This window comes from Rhinolophus ferrumequinum, chromosome 3 (assembly GCF_004115265.2).
Source record: "Rhinolophus ferrumequinum isolate MPI-CBG mRhiFer1 chromosome 3, mRhiFer1_v1.p, whole genome shotgun sequence".
Lineage (NCBI taxonomy): Eukaryota > Metazoa > Chordata > Mammalia > Chiroptera > Rhinolophidae > Rhinolophus > Rhinolophus ferrumequinum.
In genome coordinates, this window is record NC_046286.1 from 42,064,945 (window position 1) to 42,080,517 (window position 15,573).

The 15,573-nt window shown below is 38.6% G+C and overlaps 1 protein-coding gene across 1 annotated transcript; it reads left to right on the forward strand.

Annotated features, from left to right (window-relative positions):
* Window positions 1-543: 543 nt before the first annotated feature.
* Window positions 544-14,802, forward strand: PRSS35 (serine protease 35). Its single transcript, XM_033095051.1, has 2 exons — window positions 544-750; window positions 12,028-14,802. Exon 2 carries the CDS (start codon window positions 12,044-12,046, stop codon window positions 13,283-13,285), a length of 1,242 nt encoding a protein of 413 aa, XP_032950942.1. The 5' UTR covers window positions 544-750; window positions 12,028-12,043; the 3' UTR covers window positions 13,286-14,802.
* The last annotated feature ends 771 nt before the right edge of the window (window positions 14,803-15,573 follow it).

A 15,573-nucleotide genomic window follows, 5' to 3' on the forward strand; every position in this document is an offset into this window, starting at 1 on the left:
TCGCGGGTCCTCCGGTGGGGTGTTGGGTGCCTGCGGGAACCTTGGGCTACAGGTGACTTCACCCTTGGCCCCGGCACAAATCGGATTTGCCCTGTGCGGTGTGTGCCCTGGGAAGCGAGGGCCCCGATAGAGGCTGGCTTGAGATGGGGTTGGAACCCCTGGTTCTCCTGTATGGCTGGGGTCTAAACAGGGAGCGGAGGGAATGAGACTCAAAGAACTCTCCTGTCCCCACACACTTTAGACTATCTTCTTGAGATATTTAAGGGATGCACACTATCATAGGATCAGACGTCTCCTGTGAACCCATTCATGAATTTTTCCCGATGCTTAATTAATTCACTCCTGGGACAAAGATGCTGGGGTGGGAGGTTGCCCGGTCTGCTCCGCCTTCCAAGTAAAGCCCTCCCCACCCTCGCCCCCTGGCTCCTTCTCCTCCGTCCTCTCTCCCTCCTCTCCTCTGGCCCACCTCCTTCCCCCTTTGACTCCCCCCGCGTCCGCTCGGCGTCATCGCCCCCTTTCCCCTCCCCTGTCCCCTCCTCGGCGCGCCGCTCGGCTCTCGCCTCCTCCGCAGTCTCTGCCGCGAGCTCCTGGTGCTAGCCCGGCAGTGGCTGGCGGCCTCGGGCTCTGGCAGCCTGCTAGGCTCACAGCAGCAGCGCCCCCGCCCTCCCTTCCTTGCCAGCGTTGGTGACCATCTCGGGGGCTCTTTGATTTGAGCTGGGCAGCGCCCCAGGGACTCAATAAGCTTCACAGGTAAGGATGGAGCCGCCCCACCCCCACCCCAGGGCGAGACCCTAGAACTTGGAAGTTTCTCTCAGAAAGGCAGAACCCATCTGAGGAGAGCTTCTTTGAAGGGCTCTAAAGATAGCGATAAAACATCGCACTTTAAGTCCTCAAAGAAACGAACTTCTCTTCCATTCGGCCTCTGCACAGTTTAACAGTAACAGTAACAAATGTTTGCATTGGAATATAAATGGAATTCTTTCTACTTAAGCAGTACCGGAGGGGACCCTCTTTATTTTTGATTATTAACAGATGCCATTGAAAAAGGTGTAAAACGCATCCCTGGAAAGTCTACTGTTGTTGAAAGCCTCTTTGGCAGGGTTACTATGAAGCTAGAATCCATCAGTCTCTTCTGTCTTCTTTTCTCTCCTCTCCTTTCTTCTTGTCTTCCCTCCCTCTCTCTAATCAACTTGGCTGCACAGGTCAGCAAAAGGAGCAGTGGAAAACATTTTTTTAAATGAGAAGGTAAAATTAAATTCAAAAGTCTTGGACTTGTTTTAAAATACTCTAGCAAAAAAAAGGGGGAGGTAGATAAAACAAGATTGGCAAAATGTTGATAATTGTTGAAGCGTTAAAGCTGGGTGATGAGCGCATGTGGATATCCTTTTTTTCTCCACTTCTTAAAATACTTTTCATTCTACTTTTTGTGTAGTTTGGACATTGTCTATAATAAAAAGCTTTTGAAAGTTGTAGAAACATTGTGGCCTGATTCCTCTGACCCTTTTATAGTGTCATTGATTTGAAAAGAGGCTGCACGTCCTATCTAGGTGTTTCCCCCGCTTTTATTACTCCTACTCACTTCTGAAATTCTCATTTTATCCCAAGAAAATTTGTCTCTACAGAGGATTATAAAAGTCATATTTTGCTGCTTGGAGAATTATGCTTAGAATCTGGTTTACAATTTGAAGAAAGAATGTGAAAATCCCAGCCAAATAAGACAGCTAGGCTTGAAAGTAGTGGCCAAGCCTCATTTGGAATTTTATTTTTTGTAAGGAAATATTAGAGGAGCTCCTTTAGTATGAAAAGAGATTGCACTCTCCAAACTTTTCTTCCAGACAGCTCAGAAACCTGTACACTTTTAAGAATCTGTTTCATGTATTTAGACGTGAGATTGTTTAGCCTATGTGCTGTACATGTTAAAAATAAACAATTGCTAATGTGAATTAATTTTCCCTACTGAGTAGATTATCTTTCTCTGCCCGAAGTTCAAGGCAAGCAAATTGCATTTTAACAGCAGGATCATGCTCAGAATTTTAGAGGCTGAAGGTACCTCACCTAGCACTGAGTTAACTTGGCAGATGAGAAATCTGAGATGACAGGTTAGGAAACAGCAAAGTCAAGTTATAAAATAATAGCACTTGTTACAATTAATTCTTATTAATAACACTTATTAATAATAACAGGTATTATTTTATAACTTTGCTTAATTAAAAGTTTTTCTAAAGCTTCAAAGAGGTTAAACTGACGTATGATTAGTGAACATCATTGTGGTCATACAATGCTTTAAAGCCTGAAAAGTACACACTTAATACATTTACAAACATTCTTTGCTTTCACAGATCAACTTGCAAGATATAAATGTAAGTCAGGAGCTATATGTTGAGTTCTTCCTGTCAGTGCATGAGCCAACCAGCAGAGGGTTCCCTTGGTGCTCCCTTACTGCCATTCACCCCAAATTCGATTCGAAGATCCATTGCATAAATTGAAATGTACAAGTCCTGGAAAAATAACTAAAAAACAAAGGGAAGGTATTTTTTATTGTGATGAGAAACAGAAGATGTGGGTTACCGTAAAATAATCAACTGTGTAACTTTACCTTCTTTCTTTCCCTCAAGTACTGCCAAACTCTTAAAGCAGACATTACTTTGTCTCCATTCCTGAAACTAAACTTGAAAATAGTGCTATGGTATAATAGTTTGAATAGACATTGGCACATTGTCAATGAACTTTCTTGCCATTTATTTTCAGCATTAAATCAGCAGAGAGCATATCCTTTAGGAATGGATTATAAAGTATCTGATAAACATATGTGAAATATTTGGCAGGTTGGAGATTTTCCTTCGTGTTGAAATGCATTGCAGCCATTTGGGGACTATTTAGCAGTGCTGTAGGTCATAGTGGAAATGTGCTGGCACCACAATAGTTTTTAGAAAACCACCTGCCAGAAAATTGTCTGGCTGTGGACAGCATTATCAGTTCTCAGTTCATCAGGATGGGCTCTATGGCCTGTAGGTGGGTTTTCTAACTGTGATAAATTCCATATGTGATAACCATTTTGTATTATTATTAGCCATAATAATACATAATACATAATAATTAGCCATAATAATACACATTACATAATAATTTTGTATTATTATCTCCCCCTGCTGAATCCCATATGCTTTTAAAATAAATTCTATATCACAGCTCAGTGAATGTAAACAATTTAAATGCAGGAGCTTAGATTTGCTATCAACAGGCTAACGTTGCCATCTAGTGGTATAAATATGGATAGCAGGAAAGTTCCAACTACTGAGGACTAGGAATTGCGGTTTCTTGAGGATGGATCACTGATGAGTACGTTATTTGTGTTTTCTCATTTGTGGCTTAATATAGGACTTTAGAGCTGAAAGAGATCTTAGAAATTTTCTAGCGCAACTCAATAGCTAAGAACTATTATAGGTTCTTTTTTAAAACTGAATTTACTATTGTGACATTAGTTAATAAAATTACATAGGTTTAAAGTGTACAATTGTATTATATAATACACCATCTGTATATTACATTGTGTTTAACACCCAAAGTCAAATTTTCATCACCATATATTTAACCTCCTTCACCGTCTTCTACCTCCCTCCCCCCCTTTTCCTCTGGTAACCACTAAACTGTTATCAATGTCTGAGTTTTTGTTTTTTTCTTTTTTGTCTTGTACGTTTGTTGCTTTCAATCTTATACCCCACATATAAGTGAAATCATATGGTTCTCGACTTTTTCCAGAGATTCTTAAACAAGGAAAGAGGCTTTGAAATGATGCATAGGCCTCAATATCCAATTTGTTGAATAAACAAATTTATCTACCCTGTTCCAATTCTCTTTTCTCTCTTATAATACTGCTCCATGCCACCATAAAGTTTTATGCTTTTAGTTCTAAAATTGCATGTTTGGATACTTTTCCTTAAAATGAAATTTTTCATTTATGTTTAAGTTTCTGAATCAAACATTCTTTTCCACTTTGTATCACTCCCTACTACTTTTTTCTTTCTAAACATTCAGGGCAGACAATTTAAAAAAAACTAGATTCTTACCTTTATAAGTGTATGAATTTCCTATTGCAGCTGTAACAAATTACCGAAAACTTAGTGACTTAAAATAACACTTTATCTTATAGTTCTGTAGGCCAGAAGTCTAAAGCAGGTCAACAGGGTTGCATTTCTTCTGGAAGTTCAAGGAATCTGTTTCCTGGCTTTTTTTCAGGTTCTAGAGGCCACCCCGCATTCCTTGGCTTGTGACCCTGCATCACTCTGACCTCTGCCTCCATCTTTGCAGATCCTTCTCACTCTAGGTCTTCCTGCGTCCTTCTCATGAGGATCCTTGTGATTACATTGAGCTCACCTGGATAATCCAAGCTACTCTCATCTCAGAATCCTTAATCACATTTGCAAAAGCTCTTTTACCTTGTAAGGAACAGTTCCTAAGTTTTGGGAGTCAGAAGGTGGCTCTCTTTGGGAGCCATTATTTGGCATAAACAATGAGGGACACAGTAGTTAGCGGTGTATGACAGCCCTTGTAAATACCCACCTATGTTTGGACTCCCATCGTTTGATATTAGCAATAATAATTGCTGCCTTTTGTTGAATGTTTTTTTTTTGTGTGCTCTGGGCATTGTGCTTATATTATATCCTATTAGTTCCTCACAAAAATACTCTCAAATATTATTTCTGTTTATCAAATGCGGAAAATAATGTTTGGAGAGATTAAGTAACCTTCACAAAGTCACACAGCTAAGAGGTAGCAAGTGTACTTAAAGTGCCCACTGCCTCCATGACTGAAATACCTTAGTTCTTACTCCCCATGCTCATTAACGTCACTAACACTGTTATTTGCTCATGGCTATAATTTTGTACACCTTTCAATGCTCCAGTCGGTGATTAACAGTCAGTGAGGGCCTAAAGGGGGTCGGGAATTGAACTTTATAAAATACCTATTCGTCTCTACATCTGCCCCCAATTTGTGAAAGTGACTATTAAAGTTTTTACAAGTATTCTCCAAAACCTAATCCATTTAATGCTTGCTTTACACCTGTTTACTTTAATTAGTAATGTCCCCCCGCATACCCCTTGCTGTGGCCTTTGCCGAAACCAGCACTTCTCTCTGCACTTATTTAGAATATCTGGGCCAGGCTACAGTATCTTCCTGTTGTGTGTCACTCTTTACTGAGCAGGTGGAGGAGGAAGATGGCTGGTGCATGTTTTCACATTAATGTATGTATGTAAATATAGACAGTGATGTTGGAGGGTGCTTGGGATCATGGATGGCTAAAAAAGGGACCAGCAAGTTGTAAAAAGTGGTTATATAATCATTGGTGTGTCCTAACGTACACATTAAGGTAGAAGTTGACGTTATCCCTGTAAGGTCATTGAACTGACTGAGCAGTCCCTGACCCACGCCAGCCCCCTCCCCAAAAATGTTTAACAGGTTAATGCAAAATTGTGTTCCATGCAGCATACTATACACATGAATATGGACAACTACCTAACTATACATTACAAGAGACAGGTGAAAAGACAGGCCTGAGTAGGTGTGAAACTGACATCTGGTGAGGGAAAGCAATTCAGTGGAGATCGTTGATGGTAAGTCAGCAGACTCATTTTTCATATACAACAAAATTCATTTGAAATATTTAATGTAGTGAGGAATCATCTAATCTTTCTTAATCCACTTGCCCTACCGAAGCTAAACTATAAATATGTCATGCCACAGTAATACTCTAGAGACACTCTCTCAAAAAGTTAGTTTTTTTCTTTCACTGTAAGTCATTCCCTTAGAATAATTATTTTGACATGGACTGTGTTTCTTTTTAGGCTGAGGGCCTGATTCAGTTCCAGAATTCCTAATGTAGACCCAGGCTATAAATAAGACGCAGGAAATGCACTTCAAGTGTTCTGTGGCTGGGTAATGTTTGATCATACTGAAGTTTAATAGTAACGAGAAAAATATATTACAAAACCACAGATATTCATAGAAGGGAGTAATTAGGAAAAAATTCATTTGGGAAGTCTCTAACGTGACGCTGTCCTTAAACAAAACAAAACAAAGCAAAACAGAATCAAGAAAAAAGGAAAATAGAATCAAGCAAAACAGAATCAAGAAAAAAGGAAATTTGAGTGTTACAAACCATCCTGAAATAAAAATATTTGACTGTATAATTGATTTTTTTTTTTAGAAAACTAAAAGCACTATAACTTTGGTTTATGCATAAATTGTTTTAAAGTGGTAGTCATTTACCCATTAAGGTAGAACTGTAGTGATAAAAGAGCCTGTTATTGATGCTTACCATGCTTCAGGCTCAGTGGTGATTTTTTTGCATACATCATCTCATTTAACCCCCAAAATTATGTTATAAAGGTAGAAGATCATTATTGCCCCCACTTTGCAGGTGAGGAAACTGAAACTACAGTGAACTTAATGAACTTACCGAATGGTCCAAATTCATATGCCTACTAAGTGGTAAAGATGAGACTTAGCCCAAGTCTTCTCATTTCTTGATCTGCATTTGTAACCACTAGGCTGGTATAGATACTCAAATATTCTATATTATCAGCAATGACATTTCTGAGAAAGCATAAGCAAACAAACAAAAAATAGTCATCTTATGTTATGTGTGGTTATTTCTATTATATAAACCAGGTACAAATTCGGAATAATAGTTGCTGTATCAGTAAAAGTTCATTTGCATATCCTGATATTCTTCCTTCCTAATTCCCTTCCACTCCATTTGTTTCCATGGTCCATCCAACCCATCATCAGCTATATGTTCACTGATTCGTGGTGGAGAGCCATGACTGCAACTCACTTTCATTAACCAAAATTGGAATTTGAAGCCCCAAATCCAAGCCATCTGGAAAGTGACAGCGAAGGTCACATTCATAATGAATGATAGGAAAAAGGAGGATGAGGGAAGACAAGGGACACTAAGACTTTCAAAATATTACAGCTGCCCCACCAGCTGGGACTGTGTTTCTTTAGATCAATGACTTAGTGCTTTTAGGATGATGGGTATATGTAGCTGTATCCACAGAACCATGGATTTCTCTATCAGTAAAAGCTGTCATTTACATTACATTGACATTTTACCACAGGCAAACTTAGATTTTCCAAAAGAAAGTGTCCTTAAACATTTGCCCAATTTTAAATTACAGGCCAAATTAGGCTAACTGAATCCATGTCCTCTTATTACTGTGATTCTGAGGTCACATTACAAGGCTCTGCCCTTCCCATGCCCAAGGATAGATGTGGGCATGGTTTTATTTTTGTGGGGCACTGCAACAGAGCTCCCTCAAAAGGCACCAGATGGGGCTGGCGAACCGATGCCCTTGCATGATCTGTGGCATCGGATGATGGAGGTATACATACACGCCTACTGGTCTGAATCTTTTTTTTTTCTTCATTAAATGGTGGAACCATTCAATATTAGTAGTTGCTAACATAGCAAAAGAGCAAAGTTCAGAATACATTTGTTTTGTACACAAACATGAGGCAGATATCATTCGGTTAAGCAGTCATCCCTGGAAAGACTGCTTTCTGGGGTGTGGCTCAAGCTGCTGTTACATCAGGGCCTTGGCTGCTGCCGGGATTCTCAAATGAATGAGTATCAGGATAGCCTGGAAGGCTGGTTAAAACGTGTTTGGTTAGGAACCCGCTCTACTCCTGCAGAGTTTTGGACAGTAGGTGACCGGGCCTTGAAATTAGCATTTTAAACAAGTTCCCAGGTGATTCCGACCCTGCTGGTCTGGGGACAACAAGCTGGACATCCTTTGATATGACAGAGTTTATATTTTGCCATACACAAGTACTGAATTTTATTAACAAACTAGTAACAATCTTTTGAGTTGATTGTGTTTCTTTTTGAGTCCAAAGGCAGGCAAAAACCACTGTCCCAGCTCAAAGCAGTCAGGCAGGAGGAGTTTCCTCTAACAGAAGAGTTAGCCTTTTTATTCTATTTCTTTTTTTTTTTAAAGATTTTATTGGGGAAGGGGAACAGGACTTTATTGGGGAACAGTGTGTACTTCCAGGCCTTTTTTCCAAGTCAAGTTTTGTCCTTTCAATCTTAGTTGTGAGGGTGCCGTTCAGCTTCAAGTTGTTGTCCTTTCAGTCTTAGTTATGGAGGGCACAGCTCAGCTCCAGGTCCAGTTGCCGTTGCTAGTTGCAGGGGACAGAGCCCACCATCCTTTGCCGAGAGTCGAACCGGCAACCTTGTGGTTGAGAGGATGCACTCCAACCAACGGAGCCATCCGAGAGCTCAGTGGCAGCTCAGCTCAAGGTGCCGTGTTCAATTTTAGTTGCAGGGGGAGTTGCCCACCATCCCTCGCGGGAGTCGAGGAATCGAACTGGCAACCTTGTGGTTGAGAGGATGTGCTCCAACCAACTGAGCCATCCAGGAGCTCAGCGGCAGCTCAGCTCAAGGTGCAGTGTTCAATCTTAGTTGCAGGGGGCTGAGCCTACCATCCCTTGCGGGACTCGAGGAGTTGAAGTGGCAGCTTTGTGGTTGAGAGCCCACTGGCCCATGTGGGAATCGAACAAGCTGCCTTTGGAGTTAGGAGCATGGAGCTCTATCCACCTGAGCCACCGGGTTGGCCCAGCCTTTTTATTCTATACAGGCCTTCTACTGATTGGAGGAGGCCCACCCACATTAGAGGGCAAACTGCTTTCCTCAGTCTACCGATTCAAATATTAATCTCATCTGAAAAGACCCTCACAGACACACCCAGCATAATGTTTGACCAAATATCTGGGCTCCCAGTGGCCTATTCAAGTTGACACATAAAACCAACCATTATATGGGGCTTTCTTAAGTCTGCCTACAGAATTATGGCACAGAGTGCATGTTTTATTTGGTAAAGAGTAGGGGAACTTATGTATTTTTGGTTCATATGCTAGTTCAATGATTTGTATAGTAAAAGATCATCTTGTGAGCTATTTAATATTTGCATTTTGCCTTTCTAATCCCCAGCTAGCTAAAAAGTTGCAAGACTAAGTACTGAAAACAATTAAACCTAACTGGGGAAGCAATACCACACTACGATGATTTAGATATCCTCTATTTTGCCTAGGAATGACTTGTACACATTTATTACTCCACAGATCATTAGTATCAACTGTTTATGTACAAAGTGATTGTATGTATTTTTCAATGAGGATATTTGACTGACTTTCAGTCTTTGATTTGTAATCATATATTAAGTATGCAATAGATAGCTGTTATCTAAAGGGCTATAAGAAAAATCAGTTTTTAAATGTTTGTTTCCCAGACCAAAAAATTCCCTTGATTGAAATATTGCTCACAATCAAGTGGATAGAATATATATATATGTATGTATATATATTCTATCCACTTGATTGTGAGCAATATTATATATATATATATTATATTATATATATATATATTATATATATATATCCACAATGATGTGATATATATATATATATATATATATATATATATATATATATCTTTTTAATCTTCTATTTCGATCTATTGGTAAACTAAGAGGCAGCATATAACTTTCTGATTTTAGATTGTTGTTTTTTTCTTTTTGGCAAAGGCATAATTTTTCATCTTGGTAACTACCCAGTTAAACAGGATTTCAAGGTCTCAGTAGAATTACTGAGTTAGCCTTTTTGCACTCCAATACAATTAAATAAAATTGATGAAATATTCATTGTGAAAATTGCATAAAAGATCACAAAAGAAAATACTATGTGGCTCAATAAAATCATTACCAATATAATTACTGCTTTGTATAAAGTTAAATTTGCCATGGTAAGGATTAGAAAATAATTATGACATACCGTGTTTCCCCGAAAATAAGACCTAACCGGACCATCAGCTCTAACGCGTCTTTTGGAACAAAAATTAATATAAGACCCGGTCTTAAATAAGACTTATATATAACTTATATATAGACTTATATATAAGTCTTATAACTTATATAAGACTTATATATAAGACTGGGTCTTATATAATATAATATAGTATAGTATAGTATAATATAATGTAATATAATATATAATATAATTTTTGCTCCCAAAGACGCGTTAGAGCTAATGGTCCGGCTAAGTCTTATTATCGGGGAAACATGGTTAAGTGTGAATTTTTTTCCAAAATGCATTCTTCATTGATTTTTTTGGATAATATCCATCACTCTCTACAGAAGAATGACGTCGCGCAAATAAAACAAATTACAAGCTATTTAGCAAACAATACAGTCTAATATTAACCAGTGTCACCATTACTCAGCATTCAAGTGTGAGCAGATAAAAAAAAATGTAAATTGCAAAAGTTCTATGTAATCTTGCTGATGTGAAGGTATGGTAGAGATCACTATTAGGCTGGTGCAAAAGTAATTGCGGTTTTTTGCAATTATTTTTTAACCTCTTAAAGAGCAATTACTTTAGCACCAACCTAATATAAACTTATTTAACATGTTCAAATGTATGGTGATTCAAATTAATTATGCCATGTTTGGTGAATACATGTTTAAACAATAAAGGGGTTCATGTATATTTTTTGTTTTATCAAAAGGATGTTATTAGTTTATTAATGAAATTCTGTGCTCACATATGGCAAAATGAACTCATATCAAGAGATGCCCATATTCAACTTTGCATCAGAGACAACTTCTGCTTTTCATGCCCTGCGTGTACCCTGGGTTGAGGAACATTCCTAACAGGCAAAAAAAGTTTATCAGAAAGCATTGAGAGTGCAAATATTGTAGGAATAATCTGACTTTGAATTTACAAAGTGTAAATCATTTGCTAAGCCGGTATGTTTCAGCTATTAGTTAAAAACTACTTGGAGCATAGCTTATGATTTCAAAATTGCTGCTCCTAAGAGTGCTACCACTCCCCGCACTATCACAACGGACAAACATCTGTTCCACTAAAAAGATTAACATACCAGTGAGCCTAGAGAAGTGGGAAAAGAGGAGAAGAAGATGTAAACAATTGAAGAGGTATGATGATTTATCAACTACTGTACTGACAACTTTAAAAATACTTCACACAAAAGCACTGCTCTTCAATGATGTGACCCGTGACGAAAGGGAGTATATTTAATCATGGTCATATTCCCCCAACTGGCTCATTCAGACTCATAGCCTGTGCTCCATAAATTCTTACAACTAATTTTAACATGCAATAAAATCCCACTAGGAAGCATTTTTCTATGTTGCTTTGGTTAGATGGTAGTTCCAGGCACAATGCTGTTTAAAAACCAAAAAAAAAAAAAAAAACCAAAAAAACAACAACAAGTGCAGGGTACATTTTTCTTTCTTTAGCCTAAAGTGGCCTGTGGATATTTTCTTTTTTTATGACAAGGGGCTCTGCTTGTAAAAATAAAGCAGGTCAATAGTAGATGAACCTATTTATTTAAAAAACCTCTACTGACTTTAGAATATTATCTGGTGATTTCCATTACACCATCAGTCAGCTAGGTCTGCAAACGATGGTTCAGGGAAATTCACTGTATTCCAATGAATTTTTTGAGCTCTGTACTAGGCATTTACACTCTAGAGATAAGGAATGTATGATCCCTGCTTTTAAGGAGCTATGGATGGGAAAAGTGCAGGATATCTGCTGCTATCTTTACATCTAAGTCATCTGGAAATAAGGAGACCTAGGAAGGAAGAGAGTGTGGGGTAGGCAACACCGGCCCCAGTTAACCATCCTTTCCTACTCTCTCATGCATTGTGCTGTCTGGGGAGGTAGAGGTGGAGATGGCAGCTGGGGGTTGAGGGAGGTGGGTTAGGGCTGGTGGAGGGAAGGTTGGGTAAAAAACGATTGACTGATTTTGGAAATCTGGATGAGCCTACTTTAGCAGGGTGTTTAATCTCAGTAAAACCTAAGTATGGTGAAAATAAGGAATCTTATTTGTGGTGAAGGTGCATTCAGCACCCAAGGTCTAAATGAAATGGATAAATAACATTTAAAAAGGAAACATTATAAAGTCTCTCTCTCTCCCTCATCCACCCCTTTTCTATTTTTAAGGACAAAGAAGAACAAAATGGAAAATATGCAATTTTGGTTGATATGTTTCATGCTTGGGTGGACCATCGTTGATGGATCAGAGATGGAACAGGATTTTACGTGGCACTTGAGAAAAATACCCCGGCTTGTCAATGAAAGGACTTTCCATCTCACCAGCCCCACATTTGAAGCAGATGCTAAGATGGTGTTAAAGAGAGTATGTGGCATCGAATGCCAGAAAGCACTCCCAGCTCCCAGCCTTTCTGAACTGGAAGATTCTCTTTCATACGAGACTGTCTTTGAGAATGGCACCCGAACCTTGACCAGGGTGAAAGTTCAAGGTTTGGTCCTTGAGCCAACGCAAAATACTACCACAAAAGGAACATCTGTTAGGAGAAAGAGACAGGTGTATGGCACAGATAGTAGGTTCAGCATCTTGGACAAAAGATTCTTAACCAATTTTCCTTTCAATACAGCCGTGAAGCTCTCCACGGGCTGCAGCGGCATTCTCATCTCCCCTAATCACGTCCTCACAGCTGCCCACTGCGTTCATGATGGAAAGGACTATATCAAAGGGAGTAAAAAGCTTAGGGTAGGATTGTTGAAGATGAGAAATAAAGGCGGTGGCAAGAAACGTAGGGGTTCTAAGAAGAGCAGGAGAGAAGCAAATGGTGGTGACCAGACAGAGGGTAGCAAGGAGAATCTGAAGGAGAGAGCCAGGGCGGGAAGAAGAAGAAAGGCAGGTGCTCGGGGTCAGAGAGTAGCTGAGGGGAGGCCCTCCTTCCAGTGGACCCGGGTCAAGAATACCCACATTCCCAAAGGCTGGGTTACAGGAGGGAGGGGAGACGCCGCTTTGGACTTTGACTACGCTCTTCTGGAGCTGAAGCGCGCTCACAAAAAGAAGTACATGGAACTCGGCATCAGTCCCACCATCAAGAAGCTGCCCGGGGGAATGATTCACTTCTCAGGATTTGATCATGACAGGGCAGATCAGTTGGTCTACCGCTTTTGCAGTGTGTCCGAGGAGTCCAACGATCTCCTCTACCAGTACTGCGATGCCGAGTCAGGCTCCACTGGCTCCGGCGTCTACCTGCGTCTGAAAGAGCCAGACAAAAAGAGCTGGAAGCGCAAAATCATCGCCGTCTATTCAGGCCACCAGTGGGTGGACGTCCATGGTGTACAGAAGGATTACAATGTGGCTGTCCGCATCACGCCCCTCAAGTTCGCCCAGATTTGCCTCTGGATTCACGGACCTGAGGCCAACTGTACTTACGGATAACAGAAACCTGAAACCAGGCCATGGATTATCTGAATTGCACAGAAAACCAATTCTGGTTATTGTAGCAAGATCACTTCACAAGTTAGGCTCGGGCATGAATCCTATCAAATAGAGTTTCGATATTCTTATAAATTTCCTTTTTTCAAACTTAGGAGATTTTCATACATTTAAAAATGTTTAGGTAAAGACTGAAACTAGATGGGCATTGCAATGCTAAGTATATATTCTTATATTCTTCTTTACATGGTGATAAGCTTCATTTGTTGGAATTTTTTTTTCCTGGCTTTTTAAAAAATTAGACACTCTTTAAAACTTCAAGCTGGTACTATAACTAATATGTGATTTCTCAATGGACTTATTCTCAGGGTCCTTTCTAAGAAGAATCTAATAGGATGCCAGTTGCATATTAAATGTGAAACTGCATATACAGAGGTAGACAGTAACATAATTAGAATCAAGTTAGAGACAAAAATTTACAACAGTTCGTACCACTCTGAGAAGGACCCATTTAGTTCATGTCCTCAATATTGTGTTTCCTGTTGGGTCTCAGAAACTTCAGGTTTTTTTTTTTTTTTTTTTTTTTTTGAAGGATTACAAGGAACAGCATACCTTATAAACAAAACTATTAACTATTTTACCGCTTTAAAAACTATCAGCTGAAGTGTGTATTATATGAAAACGAGAGAAATACTTTGTTCTATGAAATAAATCTAGTTCAAAAATAGGGAAGCTGAGACAGTTTAAGAACTGAAGTTTTTAATTAATATTCAAAATATGGACTTTTCATGTATACATAAGGAAGACAGCTCCAAAATGATAAATGATCATGCATTGAAATGTGGTATATGTGGTATACACCACTTTATGCTCCACATTCTCCTATGTATGAGATGTTAAAATTTTAGGACAAGGACTTCTAGTCGTTTTCAAAAGAGAGCCTTTTTCTTCTCCTTGACAAATTCAGCTTTCTTAATAGGGCCATAGGCATATTATGTTGGTGAATTCCCTAATTAGTAATTTTAGATATGTCCATTCCTAAAAATGAATATAATTATGAATATAATTTTTAAAAGAAGGTTCTGATTATTTTGACTAGGGACCAAGGCTGTACACTCACTCTGGCCATCATGGCAACCTAAGCAGACAGAGAGAGCCCAGTGGCTGCCATGGGGCACTCAATCCAGATTTCCTGAATGAACAGATATTTACTGAATGTCTGTAAAAGAGTGTTAGTTCAGGCCCTTATGTTTAAAGGGTTGTAGTGATTTGTAGTTGAGTGAGCCATAAAATTCAGGAACCGCAGGCCTAATTTTTGGTCTTCTCTTCCTGGCGGTTTCTAGAGCACACATTCTTTTCTCTCATCACACACCCACGTCACTGATTCTGCTGGAGTTCAAATTTATTCTACTTGTTATTTTTTTTTTTTTAAGAAAGGGGTGTTGTATCTTGACTAATATGCAAAGGAATATTTGATCCGATTACAATAAAATGATCTTGTAAATGGTATCCACAATAGCTGAAATTCAATACAAGTGTACATTCTTTTGTAATGTGAATCAGTTAAAAGTCATTCAATAAAAATTAAGAAATAAATGAATTATAACTCTTATTGTATGTGCATATGTTTTATATACAGGGTTTCAGCAAGTATTAACTGTCATTTATTTTTAAATGTTTCTATTTAATTCTAAACACATCTCACTGAGTAGTATTTTATCATTGGTACTAGTGGAATAGGGCTACTGACTTGAAAGTTTTGTTCAGATATTTCCCGGAGAATCATCTATATGATCACTGCAATGAAAAATGTTTCAAGGTGAACTTTTCACACTTGCAAACACACACACACACACACACACAAAATCTTCATCTTAGATTCTTAGAAAATTCCTGGGATTTGAGTAAATTAGGATTAATTTAGAGTGCTGTGTCAATAGTTTGGTGTTTAAGGTTAAATTCTGAATATACATATTTTCTTTAAAATCATTGTACTTTTCAAAAATACATTTAGCTCACTTTCTTTGCAGTTTACTTGATTCTCTCATCTTTTTTCTAACTGAATCATAAATCTTTTATGAGCTATTTAGGACCACTGAAATCTACTACATTACTCAGAAAGTTATACTTCATATACTTGTTCTGTTATGCTTAACAGATTTCAAATAGAAAATTAATTTGAATTCATTTAGCTAAACAAATATACTCTACACATATGACATCTACTTTGTGCAAAGCACTATATATTGACTTACTGTTTAGAGAAACTAAGCAGTAAGTCATGGTTGAAT